The sequence below is a fragment of the Narcine bancroftii genome, chromosome 1 (genome assembly GCF_036971445.1).
Source record: "Narcine bancroftii isolate sNarBan1 chromosome 1, sNarBan1.hap1, whole genome shotgun sequence".
NCBI lineage: Eukaryota > Metazoa > Chordata > Chondrichthyes > Torpediniformes > Narcinidae > Narcine > Narcine bancroftii.
This window is the reverse complement of record NC_091469.1, coordinates 271,891,617-271,915,340: the sequence shown is the minus strand read 5'-3', so window position 1 is coordinate 271,915,340 and position 23,724 is coordinate 271,891,617. Positions and strand designations below refer to the sequence as shown.

At 36.9% G+C, this 23,724-nt stretch overlaps 1 protein-coding gene across 2 annotated transcripts in view; it reads right to left on the bottom strand.

Annotated features, from left to right (window-relative positions):
- The window catches only part of syt7a (synaptotagmin VIIa), a 519,290-nt gene that overhangs the window by 74,878 nt on the left and 420,688 nt on the right, over positions 1 to 23,724 (bottom strand). Inside the window, exons 4-6 of one of the 2 annotated variants that reach the window (XM_069899030.1) lie at positions 19,426 to 19,557; positions 18,725 to 18,928; positions 7,639 to 8,001 (exon numbers count right to left, since the gene is read on the bottom strand). The exons of the other annotated variant lie outside the window; for it this stretch is intronic. Of the exons in view, the coding sequence (XP_069755131.1) occupies positions 7,639 to 8,001; positions 18,725 to 18,928; positions 19,426 to 19,557 (699 nt within the window). The remainder of the gene's footprint in view (positions 1 to 7,638; positions 8,002 to 18,724; positions 18,929 to 19,425; positions 19,558 to 23,724) is intronic. 2 annotated transcript variants of the gene reach the window in all.

Here is a 23,724-nt window from a genome sequence, read left to right as displayed (position 1 = left end):
ACACACCACAAACCACACACACTACATACACACACAAAAATACACACACCACACACATGCACCACACACAAAACCACACACACACACACACATTTTGATTCCAACTTCCACAGATTTATGGAATTTTACAACCTTCACTCCTAAATCTTACTCCTGATTATTGTAGCAAGTACTTCAGATTTTGCTTCTGTATTATTTCTATTATCTCAACAGATTTATTCATCGACAACCATAAAATACCTGCCTTCTCCTCATAATAGTGATCGTTTTCCAAATACATTTAAAGCAATTCTTATTTAAAAGTGGTTACCTTTAATATTTACAGCCTGCAAATCAGCTTGATCAAAAATGATTTACAGGACACAATTAAATATAAATGTATGCACATCAATGCTTGTAAGAGGTTTTGTGCTACGGAAGCTCATTGATTGTCTCATGGGAAAATACTGCTAGCTGGAAGAATATAAATGTGAGGATTTCACACTGATAAATTAATTATAATTTATGATTGTGTGAAATTTAAATTCCAGCTAGTCTTCAGTGAATTCATGTATTAAAAAAGACAATATATAGTTGTGTGAGATTTTTTCACATTCCTTGTAATCTAATATTCCTTTTAACCTGTCAACTTAGTCAGGATTCTCCAACTAGGATGTAATACGTCATTCTGCAGTAATAATGGCTTAGGTCAAGCAAACTGTCAGGTTTATTTGCAGTAGACTAGTGAAGCAGACATGAAACATACTCATTGCATAATGCACAGATTCCAGCACAGTCTCATTTTGGGCTCAGGCAGAGATCAGAATTAAATCGCAAATGGTCTCTTCAGTGAAGTTAATTAACTTTAAATTGAGGTAAACAAGACAATCTGCAGTTGCTTGGGTCTCGTGCCGTACACAAAAATGCTGGAGAAATTGCAGGTCACGCACCATCCATTGAATTTAAAGTTCGTGGATGTTTTCCTTTCTTCAGGAGTGCTAAAGATAAGGCAGATACCTGAATAAAAAGGTGGGGGGGGGGTGAGTTTTGAGGAACAGAGGAACACAGGCTAACAGATAAATGGTAACGAGGCCTTCCATATTGGAGAAGCAACACCTTATGTCATGTCTCAGCAATGTCCAACCAGACAACATCAATATCAACTTCTCCAATTTCTGTTTACCACCTTTCCGTCTCTCCTTCATCCCATTATCTCCCTTCCTCCAGCTCCCTATCTTCTTCCCTTCCTTCTCCTATCAGAGCTACCCTATTGCATCTTTCCCTGTTTCATTCCCTCTCACCTGTCTACCTGTTATCTCTTACCTGTTTCCCTGTGCACCTCCTTATTCTCTTCCCATTTGGTAACTGACTCTTTGCTGACTTTTAAAAAAAAACATTAACATAGAGAATGTTCAAGTTTTAAAAAATCTTTAAATCTTGCATTTCTAAATTTTGCACAATATCATTTTGGGTCAATGCAAATACAAGTTTCCAATTCATTAAAAATTCTCTTGTATTCAACCCCTTTTCCAGTTCATTCTTTTCTGTGTGAACATATGCTGCATTGAATAATTCTGTTTAAAATATCCGACTATAAGATGACCTTCCCTTGGCTTTGTCAAAAAATATATCGTCATCAATTTTCTTCCTCTTCACTGTCCTTATTGCTATTTTACCTGGTATCCATTATCTCAATGAGCAATTTAATTAAACTTACTGCCAAGAGAAATTGCTGACAGGTACAATGAAGGGTTTACTATGATGGTACTTGATTAATATGTGACATAAGCTGGAGAAATAGCGAGAGAATGTCTACTGAATTTGTGGGTCTCAGTGGATTTGGCCTAAATTGAGAGATTTATTTGATTGTCAGTTTCAATGACAATTGCATGTTACACTAGTCTTTCAGGTGATGGGTGACGATCAGAGGTTCCATTTCTCATTGACATTTAGTGGTAACATGCTCATCATGGAGGCAATGGAAAGAGTAACCATGATTAAAGACACAAGAGACTGTAGTTGTTGAAATATGGACCAAATAGCAATTTGATGGAGGAATTTAGTAGATTTAGGTGCATCAGTTGAAGGAACTCAGTGGGCCATAACACAAAAAATTGGAGTAGGTATAGGCTTTTTGGCCCATTGAAAATTCACCGCCAATGACCATGGCTGATCTGACCATGAACTCAAATAGGTGCTGTGCCTTCAATATTTTTAATAAGGTAGCCTCAACTTCTTCCTTTGGCAGAGAATTTCACAAATCCTCTACTCTGTGAAAGGCATTTCCTCCATCCTTGTCTCACCTTCCAGTGGAATCAACTTTTCTGCATCTTTCTTATGGCAATCACATAAAATCTCATTGTTTTGAATTCCACCAAGTCTAGTCCCAGGAAACTCAATCTCTTCTCAGAGACTAACCTCTTCATCTCTGGAAGCAACTTGGTGAACGTCCTCTGCAGTGCCTCCAAAGCCAGAACATCTTTTCTCAAATAAGGATATCAGAACTGCCTGAAGTACTCCAGGTGCAGCTTCACCAGTACTCTGTAGAATTGCAGCAGGACCTCCCTGTTCTTAACTTCAATTCCTCCAGCAATGAAGGTCAACGCTTGATTTTCTTCTGTGATAACCAGTTATACCTGCAAGCCAACATTTTGTGATTCATGTACAAGCATTCTCAATTCCTTTTAACAACACCATGCAATTTTTCACCATTTACATAATAATCCAATCTTCTATTTTTCCTTCCAAAGTGGATGACCTTACATTTACGAACACTGTACTCCAGCAGCCTAACCCCATTTCTCTCTGCACACTCTCCACATCCACTGCACTATTTGCTATTTCACTCAATTTAGTGTCCTCAGCAAAATTAAATTCATTACACTCAGTCCCTGCTACCAAATCATTAATGTTTATCGTGAACAGTTGTGGATCAAGCACCGAGCCCTGCTCACCACTGACTGTTAATCAATTAAACAACCATGTATCATAACTTTTTGCCTTCAGATGGTTAACCAATCCTCTAGCATGCTAATGCATTAATTTTAACTCTTTGCATCCTTATTTTATGGATAGGTCTTTTATGCAGCACCTTATCAAATGCCTTCTGGAAATTCAAGTTAACAATATCTACCTCTTCTCCTCTATCCACTGCGCTCATTTTATCCTCAAGGAACTTGAGTAAATTTGCCAAACAGGACTTGCCCTTCCTGAATCCTTTCTGCATCTACCTGATGAAACAATTTGTATCCAGATGTCTTGCTATTTCTTTCTTATTAATAGTGTTAAGCATTTTGCCGACAACTGATGTGAAGCTAACTGGGTTATAGTTACCTGCTCTATGTTTATATCCTTTGTTAAACAGTGGCGTGATATTCATTGTCTTCCAATCTGCCAGGAGTCCACAGAAGTTTGGTAAATGATCACAAATGCCTCCAGGAAAACTTCCACCATTTCCTTCAGTATCCTACAATGCATTCCACTAGGACCAGGGGATAACTATCTTTTGGCCCTCTGCTTCCTCAGCACTAGTTCCTGCAATTGGATTGAGTACCTTGCCTCCCTTCATAATCTTATCATCTCTCTTTGGCCAAGCAGCATCAATGGGAGAAAAAGAATCGTCAACATTTCAGGTTGGACATCACTTGATTAAATTGCCCTTGAAAGTTGATAAGACCATCAATAGCTGGACTTAATTATGAAAATGGGTAGACAGGATGAATGATGGGAAAGATGTCAAAACAAAAGCAAGTAAAAGTTTTTCTTCTATTTACAGTTTCAATTTACATTTAAAACTACATTCAGTAAAATGCCAATATTTCAATACTTGGAGTTATTGACATCTGCAGGTTATTACACTATAACCAGGCATCGTTTCCTCAGAAAATATCTTATTTTTAAGGCATCTTGAATGTGTGGTTTTAAAAAATTCTTGTGCAGATTGATTGGTTTTTTTCATGGTCCTACCCCTGTTGAAGGAACAAAGAGTTATAAAATTGGTCTGATAAAATCATTGCTCCCTCAAATTTGCCTCTAATGCTATGCTTAAGATGAGGCGTCTCAAAGCTTTCTTTGCTTTTTCATTCATATAGCATTTTTTGCTCCTCACTGATCCACCATGTTTCACCAGTATCTTTAAATAAAAGGCCGTATTTTGGTCAATCCATTGGTTAGCAACACTTAATGGGTTTTAAACATAAATTATGAAGAATAACATTTTGATTTATTACTTTTACACCCTAAAAATATCTAAAAAATAGGTATTGGAGTTTGAATGCATCTTCACCAGAAGATTTGAAAGATTGCTCACCTCAAGGTGCTCCAAAAGAAGCGAGGAATTTAATGTAATTTATTGTTAGAGTTTCACAGTGCTCATGTTTGACCAATCTGATTGAATTTTTTGAAGAGGTGACTAGGAATGTGGATGAGGGTAGCGCAGTGAATGTTGTCTATATGGACTTCAGTAAGGCCTTCGATAAGGTACCACATGGAAGGTTAGTTAGGAAGGTGCAGTCTTTAGGTATAAATTTTAAGATAGTCAAATGGATTGAACATTGGCTGAAAGGGAGAGGCCAGAGAGTGGTAGTGGATAATTGTCTGTCAGGTTGGAGGCCGGTGACCAGTGGTGTGCCTCAAGGATCTGTATTGGGCCCATTGTTGTTCGTTATATACATTAATGATCTAGATGATGGGGTGGTGAATTGGATTAGTAAATATGCAGACGATACTAAGATAGGTGGAATAGTGGATAATGAAGAAGGTTTTCAAGGATTGCAGAGGGATTTGGGCTGCTTAGAAAAGTGGGCTGAAAAATGGCAGATGGAATTTAATGCTGATAAGTGTGAGGTGCTTCATTTTGGTAAGAAGAATCAGAATAGGACATATGTGGTAAATGGGAGAGCATTGAGGAATACAGAAGAGCAGAAAGATTTAGGAGTGACGGTACATCGTTCCCTGAAGGTAGAAACTCACGTGAATAGGGTGGTAAAGAAGGCTTTTAGTATGCTGGCCTTTATCAATCATTGCATGGAATATAGGAGTTGGGAGGTGATGTTGAGATTGTATAAGACGTTGGTGCGGCCTAATTTGGAGTTCTGTGTGCAGTTCTGGTCGCCTAATTATAGGAAGGATATAAACAGAGTGGAGAGAGTGCAGAGAAGGTTTACCAAAATGTTGCCTGGGTTTAAGCATCTGGAGTATGGGGAGAGATTGGACAGATTGGGTCTTTATTCTTTGGAGCGTAGAAGGTTGAGAGGGGATTTGATAGAAGTATTTAAGATTATGAAAGGGATAGACAGAGTGGATGTGGATAGACTATTTCCGTTAAGAGGAGGAAAGATTAAAACAAGAGGACATGAGTTAAGAATTAAGGGGCAGAGGTTTAGAGGTAACATGAGGGGGAACTTCTTTACTCAGAGAGTGGTAGCTGTGTGGAATGATCTTCCGGGAGAAATAGTGGCGGCGGAGTCAATTGTATTATTTAAGAAAAGGTTGGACAGGTATATGGATGAGAGGAAGATGGAGGGTTATGGGCATTGTGCAGGGAGGTGGGACTAGAAAGGGGTGTTTGGTTCGGTGCGGACTAGAAGGGCATAATGGCCTGTTTCCGTGCTGTAATTGTTATGTTATGTTAAGATAAAATATTTTCTTGCTTTCTAACTTTCAATTCTGATAAAGAATTCAACATTTCTGACATACTTTTTAAATATTAATCTCTTTTTTTTCAAATAATGGCATCAATAGATGTTTTGAAGACACTGATGCTGCCAGCAGAATTGCAAAGGAACCCATCAGATTCTCCTCCATTTTACTAAATGACAGGAAAATCAGATGGATTTTGTTGCAGAATAGATTTTAAACTATCTTGTTTCCCTATTTCCTCTTCTGATTGTTTTGGATGACACCCATCTCCTGCACACCTCAGTCCAGACATAACTTTCATTATTCACTGGAGACTTTCACTTCCTCTCTTCTATTTCTGCTGCAACATTAAATGTTTTCCAAAATGCCTCTCTTTTCCCAGTTCTGACAAACTCTCGCTGACCTAAAACTTCAAAACAATTTTTCTTCTACTGATGCTACCTGACCGGTGAGTATTTCAAGCATCTTATTTTTAAAAAAAAAACATACTTCTATGAATCCTTTATGAAATAACCCCAACGTGAAAATCAATTTACATTTTAACCCTGATAAATTTTGGGTTTATTCTTTCTAGCTTTAGTGTTATGCTAAAGAAAATACAAAGTATACTTTAGAGCTTAATGAGACTGTGCTCATATATGTGCATATATAAAACAAATTCACAAAAACAATGAGCAAATTCATCGGTTTACGTCATTAGGGGAAATGGAGGCTTTTGTCAAAATGATCACAGCAGATGATAACATTACAGTTCAGGACCACCTTAAGATATTTCTCTGAAACACACACCTACCACACTTTGCTCACTGGAGGAAAACAAATAGTCTGATTATTGTTTTAGTTCGATAATTGTGTCAAACACATGCTTCATTTTTAACTCCGAAAATTTACAAAAAGCCAAATAATTTTCAATTATTCCATATTTGATTCTGGAGATTTTGCCCTTGCATATGTTAAATACATTTGAACTGTTCAGGCGTGCAGATTGGCTTTATCATGACAGACAGTGGTACAACAACTTGTCAGTGAAATCGCACTTGATGCACACATTTTGCATTGCTGTGTGTGCATTAGCAAGACTGAATTTTCTTTTCCCCATTCATTATCTTTGCAATCATACAAATTTTAACAGGTTGCATTTGACACAACACCAGCTAATGTACTTGGAATATTGCACATGATTCTTTTTCTTGTGCTAAACAAAAGATGATTAAAATAGTAATTATTTAAAAATAATGACGGAAAACTTCAGCACTTAAGAGTCTCAGCTTCCAATACGTTCTTCAGAAACACCAATCACCAAAGATTTGAATTTCTATTTGCTGCAGTTATTTATTTTTAAAGGGAAATTAATTTGGGAAATGAACTGAAGGACGTCCACCATCCAGGGTTGCCTGGAAACAGAACATACTGTTCAAGCACATATGCTGTTTCTGTTTGAGTGGTTGTGAATTTATTTGATATACTGGGCTACATTTGTGATTCCAGGCAAGTTGTGCAGCCACACTTGCTTCCCAGCATTAATTATTTTAATGGAAGAGCTTGTAATAGGATGTCATCTCATCTGCAGGTGCAGTTTGCGATACATGCAGGTTATGATTGAGATCACAGTTTTATCTTTTGAATAATAACACCAAAAAATTTTGCATATTTGACTGAAACTCCTCTGACATTGACTGGCAAAAACAGAATCGGCACTTTATATCTGAGACTTGAACTGAAGTTCTCCATCGTTTTCAGTGCAGTTCTCTTCTTAAGATGATCAATACCAGCAGGCCCTGTAATTGAACATAAACCCTACTTCATTATCGACTTCCCTTGCACACACCTACGTTTCATGAATTTTGCACAAAATATGTCAAGCTATCGTGCTGTGGGTAAAGTTCCAGTACTTGATTGCGTATTGAAAGGAATTCTCATATCTTCACAACTTGCGACCAAATAAAATACAAATATTTATTAGAGGGGAGAGGGAAATAATTCTGCTTTGAAGGGAAAGGAGAAAGAATAAAGACTTACAGGAAAGACTTCATATCTAACCCTCGATTACGGAGCTGTCCCATGACGTAATCCCAGCTCCCTGGATTGGAACGACTGCGGCCACCAGCTGTGCGAGTGCGTGAGCCCGCTGTACTGCCTGCCCTGTGCTGGGCTCTGTAGGGAGACCTGCTGCCGGAGGTCGTCTGCTGTTGAAACTGAAGCTGCCCAAGACTCTGGCTGGTGGTGGGCTGGTGGTGGGCAGGTCTATGCTGCTGCAGTGGCTGCTGGAGGCTCTGCTGCCTCTGCAGCGTCCGAGGTCGCGGGCATTTCGGCTGTTGGTCGCCTGGCGGCGTGGATATGTGTTCTAACGTGGAGGCTGTTGACAAGGATGGCTCATCCAAGCTAACAGAACAGCGGGGCAGAAGAAGAGTGGAAAGATAGAGTAAAGAGAAAAAAAAACAAAAAAAAGCAAAGCAGAGTTAGCCAATCTGCAGTGAAGTCCAGCAATGTGTATTGAGTGTGTTGGACACCTGGCTTTGGGCTCATAGATCATTAACACATAGTTACTGACAAGTAATTATCATTCTCTTGTCTCCACACCATTACAACATCATATAATCAACTCTAATTTCATTTTAAGTTTTTCCTGCTCCAGCCCCCATTATGGTGCATTAGAATTGCACTGGTTGTTGGAACAACACGTGAGCAAGATCAAACAAAAATGCACGTTGAAGTAAATGGAACCCAGGATTACTAGAGAGAAAAAAAAACCTATTGGTAGGTAGTAGGAAGAAATTCCAGCATTAAGATCAACATTGTTAGGATGTTAGTTAGTTGAACCTCAGAGTCACAAACAATTGTCTGCAGAAATGACCTGTTAAAACGATTTTTCTACACAGGTTTGGCAATATGAATTAGTGTCTCACGAATCTTACTATTCCACATTATTGCCATTAAACACCTCAAACATGTGGCTTTTCTGTACAATAGAATGGCATCCGTGTTAATGTTACAGAAAATGAGAAAACCCATGAAATTAGGCCAAATTAAAGCATCTCATCTTAATATATTTAGTGTGGCTGTTCAAAGAAAGCAATCATAACATATATATTAGAGAGAAGATGGGAAGGGGTGGGGAAAGAGAGGGTTAAAGATAGAGTTAATATTGTTGTTTTTCGGAGGGTATTTGACCTTTAGTTCTCTACTAATGGAAATACTATTTGTTTACAAAGAAATTGTAGGTGCTTTAATTTTCAAAGGTCTTTTAATACCTGTGGAAGATATAAGGTTTTAAAAAGTCAATGTTTGAACTTGCAGTCTCATTCTTCTGTATGACCAATTCAAGTACTTATTAGAGAAGGTCTTTTGTTCATGAAGAGATTTATCTACAGGGCACTATCTTGTGCTAATGAATGCCACTGAGCTCGAAATGTTCTCTTCTGCTTGTTTGTTCACACAGATTAGTTAGGAAACACCATTATCATTATTGAAAAATGTTGATTGCCAAATTTTAACTCTGAATTACTTTGGCGACTTAGAGTGATGAGGAAAAAAAACACATACCTTTCTAAAACAGGGATGAGTGAAACATGTAAAATCCCAGTTCACTTGACAAGACAAGAACCATACATCAAGTTTAGTAGTAACTCTGGATTTTTAAAAACAGAGTTCAAACCCAGGCATTCTATTGTCACTGTGGTCAAGGATAAGAAATGAAACACTTTCCATTGTGCACTCTCAAATTTGGAGGAACTTTGTAACCTGCAAAGTGAAACTCAGTCAATAAAACCCAATTGCACAAGTGCATCTCCACTACATTAACCTTTTCACTTCTCTCATCAACCATTCTGCATTCTCCTTCAATTAGACCAGCAGCTAACGTTACATCAGGGCAAATCTATGCTAAGTTAATATCAACTGGCAAATAATTTCCAAGTATTGAAAGAAAACAGACAATGCTTCAGAGAAGGAAGACATCTTACCATCTTGAGCATGACTCAAACAAAGGCTTGACGTGGAATCAGTCCAATATGCTCCATCACCTATTTTATTTTTTTTAGTGCCTGTAGTGGCTCAACAGTGTAGGTGGGAACTGACAGGGTGGTTTCCATATTGGAAATATGAATATGTTAAACTAAAATAATGAAATACTGAATTTTAAAAAATCAAAAACTCGTTACACCATTGCTACAAATTGAAGAGGAAACAATCTACCATTTTATTCTGTAAGAAATGCAGACATTTTTGATATCAATTATTGATAATGAAATGTCTAATTCTGTAAAGTCTCTGCCAAACACAAATTTGCTTTTCAATTGTTCAAATCTTTCCTCATACATAAATACTGGTTTTTTAAATAAGATTGCACAATTTGGCGACACAATTTGTTGAAATCCTTCTTTCTTTTCATTTCCCAGAGCTCCTCAACTGCCTAACACCATTGGATAAGTTTAGAAGACATTAAAACATGTATTATCACATTCTTGCACCTTTATTATCACTTTTCATAAGGATGAGAAGGAAACAGTCTTTGAAGCTGTAGCTTGCAGCAAAGTATATTTGCTCAACAAGTGGTATGGGCTGCACAAGTACATAAGACCTCAAGGTGAAGATTACTTCATTTCCAACACACGATTTTAATAACGAGAGAACTGTAAAGTCATATTTCAGTTACATCTGCAGCTTAATGTATTTTCTTGTTTTAAGGTGCCTAATTTTGTCTGTGTTCATGAAGCTTCTTATAATTTCCGAGCCTCAAGGTGAAGTAAACTTCCCTGCCGCACTCCCAAACCAACACTTCATCCAGGGGATGCCCATCCTTCAAATGCTGGCTGTGAAATAGTGTACTGTACATTCATCAACTCAGGGAAAACTTGTTGGTTGCCAGAGCTGCTAAAAGCAGCACAGATAAGAGACAGCTGGGAACAAAGATCACCAAGATTTGTCAGGGGGTAAATGTGGCACTGAATAGTAATTATGCCCTTGGATTAGCTAAAAGGTTAAAAAAAAAATCAAACCCAGGGAACATACATTACATTTCAGACATTGTGTCTAAACATAGCAATAAATAGGTGAAATACTTGACACAAAATAGAAATTAGTGTGCTCGGGTCTTGTCTCAGGATCATATAAATTCACACAAACCCTCACATATCCCATGCACATCAACTTCTGGAGTGCAAAGTTGCTGCTCTTCGTGGTTCACTGCAGATTGCAAAGCTCTGTTTAAATATGCAAGGCCCCAACACAATTGAAAACCACCTTTCTTGCTATTAGAAGCCATTTAAAATATGAAAAAAAACCCCAAGGAAATATAATTCTCAGTGCATAAACTTTCAGGTCAAGACATGTGCAGAAACTAACATCCCAACTTTGAGACAGGTCCCAGGACAGTGTTTCAATCTGAAATAAATACTCCACAAAAGGCAAAGGGATCTCCACCTAATGCCTCAATTATTCATGCTTCCAAGATTATTATCTTTAGAGGGATACCTCACATTTCAATGCAAACCACCAACATTGAATGGATGCTCAAAGTTCTCACATCTTAATTTATCCTTTGAGATTGAATTTTGCATATTTCAAAAATACAGACAATAAAAAATGTGCATAAAGACATCATTAAAATAATCACTCAATCTACTTTTGCAATTTTTTTGGCTACACTATCAACTTGAACTTATTTTGTGTAAGTATCAAAATATGCCAAGGTTCTGAGAAGCAATAGATTTGAGAGATGAATACAAAAATGATTTCAGCAACAAGCTTTCAAAGAAAAAAAAACAAATACTCAGAGAGATGATCTGGAAATCTTACAGGGAATATAAAAATCACAGATCATGGTACCACTATATGATATAGTGACAGAAGGCAGAGAGATTGGAATACAAGGCTGGAGGATGGTGAAGAGAAAGATTCTGCTGAAGATTTGCAAGTATTGGTAAACCACAATATAGATTTTAAATGAGGTTGGTTGGAAGGTAGAAAGAGAATTGGTCCTGCAAGGTCAGTGACAATCGATGAAGATCATCATTCAGAGGGTAAGGAATTTATCGAAGAAGGAGCTTTAGACACTGATAAAAAGTGCATTGAGAAGTTAAAGATAACAAAAGCAGACATCAATAGCTGTAGCTTGAGCCAAGGTTGAATGTATCTCAAGTCACTGAGTTGGATGGAAATAATCTTGACACAGTGTGGAATTGAAGCTCAGCTTTAATAAGTAGGAAGCTCAGCACAATGGAATTGAGAAAAAGTGTGTTTGGAAGCAAAACATACCTTTATTTTTGTCAACATTCTTTCATGACTCAAATGCCAATGACTTATGTGGAGATGGGAGATATAGAGGGACTTATCAAAAAACATAAAGAAGCCTGAACCACATATTATTGATAACTCTGTTGATGGACAATTTGTCACATAAAGGAATAGATTTAAGAATAGAATTTTGGTAAGTTCCTAGATTACTACAGGTAAACACAAGTGTGTGGATGCAAATATATGCTGCATGCACACATTCTAAGAGAAAGGATTGCATCAAAATCAAATATAGAGAACAAACACATTACGATCGATCAGCAGTAAATATTGGCACGTACGCAACTGAATTCTCACAAATCAGCAACAATGGTTTGGAAGCACAAAAGCAGACAAAAACAATCAAGCAAAACCAGATGAACCACCAGAAATATCAAATCAAATCACAACTAGAATTGACGATGAATTTAAAAGGCAAAACTCTTCAAAGATAGAATTTTTTTTTTACTTTGGGCTGGTATGCGCAATGAGGTACGAAAACCCTGGAGGTCAAATTTGGGCCCATCGGATGTCTTGCTTGACCCAAGTCTGCGTTTGGTCAGATTGAGCTGAGGGTTTGAATGCACTTTGCAACAGGCTGACTTGAATGAGCTTGCTAAAATTCCTGAAAAAGAGAAGGGTAGTGGTTTGTTTTTACAAATTTAGTTCAATGGATAATTGTGCATTTAATTCACTTTCATCCTTTAAATGTGTTTTTCGAACGAATTGATCATTTGATCTGTTCATTAATGGTTTTCTTCACTTAATTTTTCTTTGATTTCATCCATTTCCTTGGCTCCCTCTGCTTTTGTCCCAGCAACTGCTGATGTGATCCACTTCACCTTATCGAATGGCCAAGGCAGGAATTCTGTAGCATTGAGAACTGCGCTGCAGTAAATGAATCAGTGGGAATCCATGAGGGATGGGCAGATCATATTCAGTCTAATTTAATCTTCAAGCAAATGCTTTAAGATTTTACTAAATTTTTAATAAAATGCTTTCTTTTGATAAGACAGTTTTAATTGATGAAAGCACTGTATCACTGTAACTTTTACTTCTTCTGTCCTCTAGCTCACTCAGTGGGCTATCTTCCCACTCTGTCTTTAAGCTCATTCCCCTTCTTATAGCACGAATACCTCTGTCCCCTTTCCATGCTTGATATCCTATGCACAGGGTTAAAATAACTTTCAGCCTCCGGCCAACACTTCTTTGTGTTCCAGAAAATGATATAAGCTTTGTTTTATACCTAATCATCTATTTCCCTTCTGTCCCTTTGTTCCTGATGATGAAATCAGGCGTGGAATTTTACATTCTGCGATTAATGAGTGCAAAAGCAACTGCAATCCATGAAACTGTAAATGCAATGGCAAACAAATGATTGCTCTGGCAGCACATTCATCATGCTAATTTGGTTCTGCAGCAATGAATACAAAACTGCCTCTAACAAATTTGAGTGAAATGATGGAATTGGAACTTACCGGACTGCAGTCAGCAGTTCTGACTGGAACCGTTGACTTACAGCCATTTAATTTGTCGCACAGAAGTCTGAATATTAGATGGATAAATTACACTGCGAGGATGAATACACTCTCCTACTGCATATGAATTTCATCACTGGAGTCTAATATTCTTCCTCAGACCTGGTCACAACAGAGTGGGTGCAGAAACGCTACTGATTTAAATATTTGACTTTATTATCAAATTCCATGCCAGCTTTAACAAAATGTAAAGCTTTGCTAACAGCTTCATCCTTCATCAAAGCCTTTCCAGGGAGACAGCTTCAAACTACACCAACTGAAGCCTATTTACTATTGAGACCTCACCACACAGCACAAAGAGTGAGGAATGCCGGAATTAAAATAGATGTTGTGACGAGGATATGGTGATTCTGCAATGGGATATAGATAGATTGACCGGGTGAAAACGTGGCCAATGGAGTTTAATGTGGGTAAGTATGAGGTCATGCAGTGTGGGAAGAGGAATCAATAGATGGATTCACTAGATGGAGAGAGAATGAGAATGTGTGAAGTTCAGAGGGACCTAGGTGTTCTAATACATAAAATGCACTAAGTTAGCAGGCAAGTCCAACAAATAGCTAGGAAGGAAACAGCTTGTGGTCTTTATTGCAAAGGGATTAGAATATAAAAACAGAGAGCTTCTATTACAGGTCTATCAGGGTGTCGATGAGATGTCACCTGGAATAACCCCTGCCAAAAAAGGATATCTTAACATCTGAGGCAGCTTAAAGGAAATTGATCAGGTGAATTCCTGGAATGAAAGGGGAGAGATTCAAGAATTTGTGCTTGTGTTCATTGGAGTTTGAAAGAATGGGTCACGACTTTCTTTAAACATTCAAAAAGAAGTTTCGACAGGATAGTTATTAAGATGTTTTCACCAGTGAAATTATCATAAATCAGGGAGTGCAGTTGTAACATAAGGAATTGGTCATTTAAAATGGATTTTTTTTCTGAGAGTAGTGAATCCTTTGAATTTTGGTTGAATGTATTTAAGGTAGAGCTCAATAAATATTTGAGAGATTGAGGAATGAAGAAATGACACAAAAGAGAAGTTATTACTGGTGCGGATCAGCCATGATCATTTGAATGGCAGGGCCAGCTTTTAAGGCCAGGTGACCTACTTCTGCTCCTGTTTTTGTAATTGGCCCTCCACATTGGGGCTGGGTGAGTTGGAGCATGAGCAGGAATAGAAAGTGGGAAGCCAGATCACAGACAATCTGCCACAATAAAGATGATGATCTTTTCTCATTTTCCAAATCAATGACTTATATTAAATCATCTTTATTCTGCATAGCTAAGCAGAAATAAGCTTCTGTTCTCTATAGTTAAGTAGAAATTTTACTCCTTCAAAATATAATTAAGCAACCTGTGGTTTTTTTTTGTTGGAATCAGATGTCATCTTCAGACTCTCGACTTTAAAGCTCACTTTGGCTTTTGTTTCAATTAAAATAAGTGTGAACTATTACAATGGCTAAAATACTGTGTAACAAAATGCAAAGTGTTTGCACTATTCCACGAGTTGCAGATGACTAAATTCAATACCTAAAACAGGACAGATATAATTTTTTTTAGTTCACTGTGAAAAATGCTTATTGTAGAAAAGAGAAATGAAGAATAAGTGAAGTGGGATTTCAACTGGGCTATTGGCACATTATAAAATATCTAAAAAAAAGCTACATGCTGTTGTAATGGATGCACATGCACAAGTTCACCTCATACAGTTAAAGAATCACTGTTGAGACCCACAAAAACCAGCAGATTTAAATTCTCCAAAATGTGTTTTCTGTAGAATTTAGTCACAACTTAAACCTAATAAACTAGATAAATAGTTTTTTTCTGATAACGAGAACTACACCAAGGAGCTGCATCTTTTATGCCAGACTTTGAGAATGCTTTGTCCCAAGAACCACTTCTAATTGTAATATGCCTTCAATTGCCAAAAAATATCAACCTTATTACCAATAAGAGATAATTTTAATGAAGTGCATTCAAAATGTAAACTTTTGAATTATAAGAATTATTTTGCTTAGTATTCAAATTCATCACCCTATTCTAACATGTGTATCTTGAATAAACTGATAATTTGAACCAAAATGTAAGGCTTCTGTTAAATATAGTGCTCACTCAGCAAGATGCTTCTGGAAAGTTAAGTGATGCAGAACTTCTCTTAACCAAATAAAGGAAAATTTTAACATCAGTATTTGACATCATAAAACAAATTAAATTCAATTTCCAGTGGTGTTTTAAGAGGTAAAAAATGACTGCAAACTCCCATATATCCAGGTGCAGTGTTGCCAGAGCTTACCAGAGCTCCGATCCGGCACCTCATGGGGCTGCTCCAGGCACCTCTTTGTCACTATTTTTGGTGAGCTTTGGCACCTGAAAAATTAGCAATACACCCCTGTATATACCGGTAATTTATGTCCTACAAGTGAATTACTTTAAAATTGCTCCAAACTTTTCCCAACCATGTTTGCTTCCCTGAGAAAACACATTGCAAGAGATAATTTGTCTTCATCAAGCCCACTCTTGATAAATATCACATATAACCAGATCTAAGGTCTGAATCATGTTATGAAGCCATGAATTTTCAAATTAGGATGGTGAGCCAGCTGGATGGGAACTTGAAAGCGGAATCACTCTTGTGTTTCTGTCTTCTGGGTGACAGAGGTCTGGTGGGAAATTTGCTCCTGTACATTTTGCAGAAAATGTATTCTGACTGAAGCTACAAGGTCTGGTGGATAAAATGCATGGTTAAGTTGATGATTAGAGCTGACATGGATATAAACTGTTTTGCACACTTCTTGAGTGTGCTTGGACCCACATTCTTCTATGTGGGTGTGAAATGTTCCATCATGTCACTGATATTTTTTGTTACTCCCATTAATACGGTATTGGACATCTGTGACAGACACATTGGTAAGTGCAAGGCCAAGTAAAGTTTGGTTCTCTTACTAAATACCGCTGGCCCAGTCTGGCTGTCGTGCCCATCAGCACTTGGCCAGCTCGGACAGTGACGATGGTGCTGAGATATACTTAACAACTGAGGTTCCTCCATACAGTTCCTCTACTCCTTCAAAACAGAAACTGGTGATCACCCAAGGGAAGGAATACTAGTGAGACAACATGTTGGAAGTTTGTGCACTTCAGATGCTAATTAAACATGCAGAATGCAGTCACAAGTGAGAACATCAAAATGGATTTGGACATCCAAGGTTCTGGCTGACGATGGCCTCTGTTTCAGGACAAAGCATTTTCTGATGAAACATACTCTAGGCAGCTTCCTTACATAAATAAATCAAATTGAATAACCTCTTCCTGCTGAATTCATACATGGCAGAGATGTTTTGTGTTTCTGCTCAGTGTAGTGTTGAACAATGCAGTGGCTAAAGAGGCATGGTGAGAGATTTAAGAATACCTGAACAGAGAAAGCTAGACAAAACGTGGAGGGAGTTATGATTTCATAATGATAATGTGGAGGACACCACCATCGCAATGGTCTGTTACTGAAGGAATCATCTGAATCACATGCTGGAATGAGGCTTAAAATGCAAATCAAAGACCTATGTTAACATATTACACCCTGTTTAACTGTTTACGATTTTCTTCCCTTCATTAGCTTGTGGTCTTATAAAATAAGAGTACAATATTGATTTTGCTTGTACATGTCTGGCCCAGAGAAACAGTTACCCCTCCAGGCTCTGTAAAAAAAAAAGTCCAGGACTTCATTACACTTCCAATCTGAAAAGAGACCAACACTGACTTCAAACTTTACTGTGTCCCTAATTCTTCCAGTACACTTACACACATTTACAGCTTCAAGTCACCAATTTTTCCTTCTTAAAGCTGAATGGTGTTTAATTTCTGACCAATTAACTCTGCAGCTAAAAGCCTGCTGAAAAATTCCACTGCAGTTTAAAGTCAACTCCATAACACGTTTACCAGGCATATTCCACTATTAATACATTTTATACATCTGGACCCAGGCTGTTTTAGGCCACTGGACGTACATTATTCACTTCAAGGATAAAACTGTCAAAATTCGAAGATGATGGTTTGTCTGCAGAATAAAAGTTCATAATTCATAACAAGGGAGTTTTTTGCCTCCTTTAATGAGAGGTTAATCTTTGTGTAAATTCTCACACAAAGATTCAGGAATATACAACAACAAAACAATCTATACAACAGGTTCCGCCTCACACACAATTCTTCCTTTGGTTAACCAATAGAGGGCAAGGAAAAGTGGACATATTCTCAATATTTTCCCACTGGGGATGAACAGGACACCAGAAATAAATGGACTTGAATGTCCATCTTCACACATTGTATAAATAACACACATGATCCTACTGTAGTGCATTTAGCCACAAATACCAGTCATTATCAAGTTGTAGCATCTAACAAACTTTTGAAAATATGCTGTTACAATGAACTTCTGTGTCAATTGCAAGAAGTTCACGTTAAAAAGGATACATTTCCCTTCAAATACATGACCTACCTTTACTTTCATAAAATATCTAATCCTAGAGTCGCCATATGTTGGTCTAAGCCATATTTTATGCTTATTTCAGTACACTTACTAAACAAAAATCAGGCAAGATTCAATGAACTTTCATATTTCTCCAAATGAAAATGTATTTTGCTGCTTTAAAATTTCTCTTGGCCAAAATCGATTTGATCAAATTTTCTGTTTCTTGTACAGGCTTTCAATTTCTCAAGGCCTTCATTTGAATAACTCAGTAAAAGTAGAAACAGACATTTTCTCCTGTTGAACCTAAATCAATATTGCTGTAAATGCTAATTGTTTTGTTGATAATACATAGCTGCTGCTTCTATTGATAGTAAAACTAGTGAAAGAATACCTGGATGTCAAACTTCATATTTGTTAATTTATTACAATCTGATCACAAAGCTGAACAAATCATTTGGCTTGTCCTTCTTAGCACTTTCCTAATGGAAAAAGAATACTTGTCTCCCACAAAGCAGTCAGTTACAGGGCGAACGTAGGTCCATAAAGTTGCAATGAACATCCATTACTTATTAGATTCACAGCATGCTAAATAAAGTGAGACTTTCAATGGTATTGTGGGCATGATAAGGCAAATGATTTTGATGTTAAGTGAATGAATATAGTCAAAAAGTTTAAATATTCTTAAAACACAAGTGTGAAGGACAAATGATGGGATCCAGTGCTGCGAGGGAGTCATGTTGTGAAGACACTTCTTAATTACCTGCAAAAATTATTTCATTATGAAAGACTGATTTCTTTGGCTGTCATAGTCTCAGTAAGTATGTAACTACTCAGTTAAACTCACTTAGCTTGGTTGAGCTTGCCCGATGCTAGGAGAGTCTGGACTGTGTGCCAGCGCCCACCTTTCCCAACCTTCCCATTGGCAGCTTCACCCCGATTACTGTTGGAAGATCCACTGCTCTTCATGCTGTTGCTGCGGGTTTGCTTCTCGGCCGTGCGTGTTTCTTTTTCAGCTACTGGAGCTTTGTTACCGGACATGAGAGAGCCACTAGTACGGACAGGAAGCAGAGTGGACAGAGAGTAAGTCACCCCAGATTGGAGTAAAGCAGATCTGCCGCTAAAGTGCACACCTATGCAGCCCTTTCTTCCAAAGCTCAAAAAAAAAACATCAACAGGGGATTAAGCAGCCAGAGAAATTCTATCAACACCATTAGACAGCCATTTTTTTTATAAGCAGCATTAAAGAAAAACAAGTTAGTTCTACTACACAGTGTAATGGAGAGAATATTTGTACAGGCCTCAACGAGCAACCCTCAGCTATCCCACACTTGGAAGATGGATCAGATGAGGAAGGATTTTCAGTTGTGAACTTCAAGCAAGGCACATGATCAGGAGGGTTGTTCGTCTCCATGGGGTCAAGTAATCCATGGGGTTGCAAAGGGTTTGGGAGTGGGCATGAGTAGGTGATTGGGTGGATGGGTTAAAAAAAATGGAGGAAGTAAGCTTTACATACCAAAGACAACCAAACCATTGAAAGAAACTCACTTGAGTGAAAGTCGTGGGTCACCATAAGGTGCATAAGGCGAAATGTTTAGAATGAACTCCTTTGGAGGGTAGGAACTCCATTTCTTTTGTACTGTGTTGTCATTATTATTCCAAAAGTCTTTGTCAAGATCACTAGAATAGCAGAGAGAGAAAAGAAGGAAAACACAACAGAAGCTGAAATATGAAAAAATTATGTTTGTTAAAGCTGGATTTATCACTGTTGGTGAATAGTGAGTCAGATGGTGATCAAATTCCCTGGCAGAGAAAACAACATTTCACAACTGGGTTTGACAGGAATCAACCGTTAAATGTTAATTCCCAAGTCTTTGGGAAAGTTATTTTTTTCTCTGTGAGGCTTATCTTAAAGAGAAAACAAGTTTGTTAGTTGAGGGACTTCAGGGTATGTACATCTTGCTGGGTAAAATACACTTCAGAGAGTAAAGTAGCTGAATTGTTAGTCAGGAACAACTGAAAATGGCATCCAACAAGGATTCTTTCAAAACATTCCCAGTTATTAAGTAAAAGCAAAACTGAATGAAGTCACGAGAGGTCAGCAGTACTTTGAATATATTATGTACACCAACCCATAAATCCCACTGCATGACATTTCTACTTCCTCAAGGCAAAGGTAAAGACTGAATGACATTCAGCTTATTTAAGCCGATTTTGAGACTATTCTGTCACTGTGCTTATAAACACCGCTTCTGCTGATCTTTCTTCTAATTTAATAAACAAGCCTTCTCCAACTCCCATTCAAATCAGAAGGAAAACTGGGAACTTCCATAAGGCTGCTTCATGGGTAATTTTTATTGTACATAAACTGCTCAAGTAAAGGAGATTCTTGGCCTAAGAACCTTTACAAGTATGTGAATAAAAGATAGTTAAAGAACTTGGCATAGAAGACCACATGTCCACCTTCTGGCAAATGGGTGTATAGATGGTTGGCATCCCAGTGGGCTGAAGGGTGTATCTCTATATTGGATGGCTCTATGACAATTTGGATTACTTCAAAATGCAGGAAGTCATGAGGGAATAATTGAGATTCTATTTTGCTTCCATTCTTTGACAGGAAAGTGAAAATGAGAGTCAAGGCTTGGTGGTTTAGTGCTGATTTGATGGGCTGAAGAAATTGTGGAAGAGCTTTAATATAGTTACCCGGTATTTTTTTAAAAATAGAAATAATTACAAGACAAAACATGAAATTTAAGAAAAGAAATAGATCTAGAAGTTGAGCTGTAGAGGTGCAATTCATAATTATAGAAATTATGGAACAGCCATTGCTAACTGAGTTATGGATACATTTTGAAACTTCAACTTTTATTTGCCTTTTAGCATTCAGGCACATCACTAGCACATTTAACATATGGCCCCAGTTGAAAAATAATACCTTCCCCTCTCCCAATCCAATCAAAGTCACATAAAGCTTCATTTCATATAGCATCTTCCCAACCTTTTGGATATTCCAAAGCATACCATAAAAAAAATGAGTACTTTAGAAACAAATTGGGTAATAGATTATCAAGCTCTTTCATGTCATTTGAACAATTATCCATGAAATATGATTTACCTCGATCTCATTTCTTTCGATATTTGCAGATTAGGAGTTTCTTAGTTTCGACTTTACCCTCTTTTCCCAATCGGGAGACTACGACTGTTTTAGAGGGTATACTATATTCAAAATTCCCTCCAAAAGGTGTGATATCTAAATTATATAATATAATTACAAAAATAAATTCTGGGACTTTTGAAAAGTTTAAAAATGATTGGGAAAGAGAACTCAACCTTCATATTTCTAATGAAAATTGGAATAAAATTCTGCGACTGGTAAACTCTTCTTCTCTATGTGCAAAACATTCACTAATACAGTTTAAAGTTGTTCATAGAGCTCATATGTCTAAAGATAAACTCCATCGCTTTTATTCTCATATCGATCCTATATGTGATAAATGTCAATTGGAAATAGCTTCCCTTACACATATGTTTTGGTCCTGTCCCTCTTTACAGAATTATTGGAAGGAAATTTTTTCCATTATATCTACTGTTTTGAATATTGATTTACAACCACATCCCATTACTGCAATTTTTGGATTACCTATGATAGATTTGACTTATTTATCTCTTCCTGCGGATCGTATGATTGCTTTTCTTACACTAATGGCTAGAAGATCTATACTATTAAATTGGAAAGAGGTAAATCCTCCCACTGTTTTCCAATGGTTTACCCAAACTATACTATGTTTAAATTTAGAGAAAATTAGAAACAAATTGGGTAATAGATTAAAGTTGGGTTTAGAATATAACCTTGTATATAACTTTATAGACTATAACTATAATAATAAAATTGAATATAGTATGACTTAGATTAATCAAAGCAATCAATGTGGATCTGCTGACCAATTTAATTGCACTTCTGTAAAGATGAAGATGTAGGGAAAATGAGAAAGCAGCAGGTTCTTGGTTGAATGCTTTATATCACCAGGATATCAGGCAATATGAAAAAAAAATTACGGGGTTAGTTAAAAAATAGAAAACAATAGTAAGGAAAGATGCTTTCTGAAGTGTGAAGATGAGAATAGAAATGGGTTCAGAGAACCCTTAATGATTTAACTTAGCAATAATAAAGCTTGATAATAGTTACAACTTTGCAAAAAGTAACATATAAGAAACAATATAGGAGACTGAGACTCAAAGAGTTTTGTGAACCAATACATAGAAAACATTGAGCAAGTGGTTTAGTGACGTGGAATATATGAGATTTTCTATTGCCAATTGCCATAACACGTCACCAAGAAATCTTCATCTCATCAGAGAACTTTGTAACTCAGATTTGGTAAATTTTATATAAAATTCTCAACAAAGTTGACACTCCATTTTCTCTGAAGTACAGGGCAATCCCAGTCCTCACATCAATCAGCCCGATGGAATCTGGAAAATCATTCTGGAGCATCACATTTGATAAAGATTGTCAGGATCTGGGAAATATGCACAAGAGATTTATTAGGAGGAGACATTTCAGTTAGAAAAGCTGGGAGTTGGTCCAAAATTAGAGCGAGGAAAAAACTGTCACGACAGAAGGGCTGACAGTTATATGATACATATTTAAAATCATTAAAAAACATTGAGGAATCTTATGAAAAGTGTTAATAAGGAAAACAGAAAATGTTGGAAACATCTTTCCTCTTTCCCAGTTTTGAGAAAAGGTCACATATCCAAATTGTTAACTATTTCTATCTCTATAGGTGTTGTCTGACCTGTTGAGTGTTTATACAATAAAACCCCCAGTATCCGGCACATGTAGGGTTTAGCAGATGCTAGGTAAGTGAATTTGCCAGTTGCTTGATACAGCATGTTGCATGAATTGCTAGGGTGTGCCAATTTTAAACTTTTGTATTTTTAACCTATTTATTATCCACAATTTTTATGCTATTTGCTTGAGGCTGATGGTTGCTTGAATTCCGATAATGGGGATTTCACTGTATTATCTTCCAGATTTTTATATATATTTCTTGCAAAAGCAATTTTCTGATTTTGCTTTAAAAATTATTATTAAAGGAATGCATTGCTGGAAAGGATGATGGAAAGATTTTCTAAAACATTGACCTTCAAGAGAAGGTAGAGAATCTATCGATGTTTAAAAAATATTTAGATTAAAGGGACTGAAGAAAGAGTAGGGAATTGGGATTAACTAATAACTTCTACTAAAAGGGTGATGCAAGAATAACTTCTGTTTTTATCATTTGACAATTATTACCATTAATTTGTACATCTCAATTAATTTTGGTCCAAGTTAAAACTTTGCATTTAGGATCTTCCTAGCCTCATGGGAAGAGATGGTTCTTTCTTTGCTTTATACTCATGACTTAGATCCCAGTGCAAATACACAACTGAAGTTCCCCTTTCCTTTGGACTATTAATGAACTCAAAGCCTTTGAAATAGGCAAGAAGCAGAACCTTGAGGATACCTTAAATTGTTTGCATTCAGTTAAACTTTTGAACACAGAAGCTAAGAACTCATTGGTGGAAAGGAAAAGGTGACATGAAAGAATATGAGGAATTAAGAATAAGTTATAAGAAATTTAAAAATAGGAAAATAATTGTATTTTTTAAACAGAAAAATGGAATTTATTGTGTCAAACTTCCAGAGGATTATGTTCTGGACTAACACAAGTCCACCATTAAAACACCAAAGGACTCATGCAGCAAATTAAAGCCAAATGACAAATAAAAACTGACTTTGCTGCAATAATTTCCAGGGAAACTAATGTTTCAATAGAAAGATTCAAAAAGACATTAAGATTG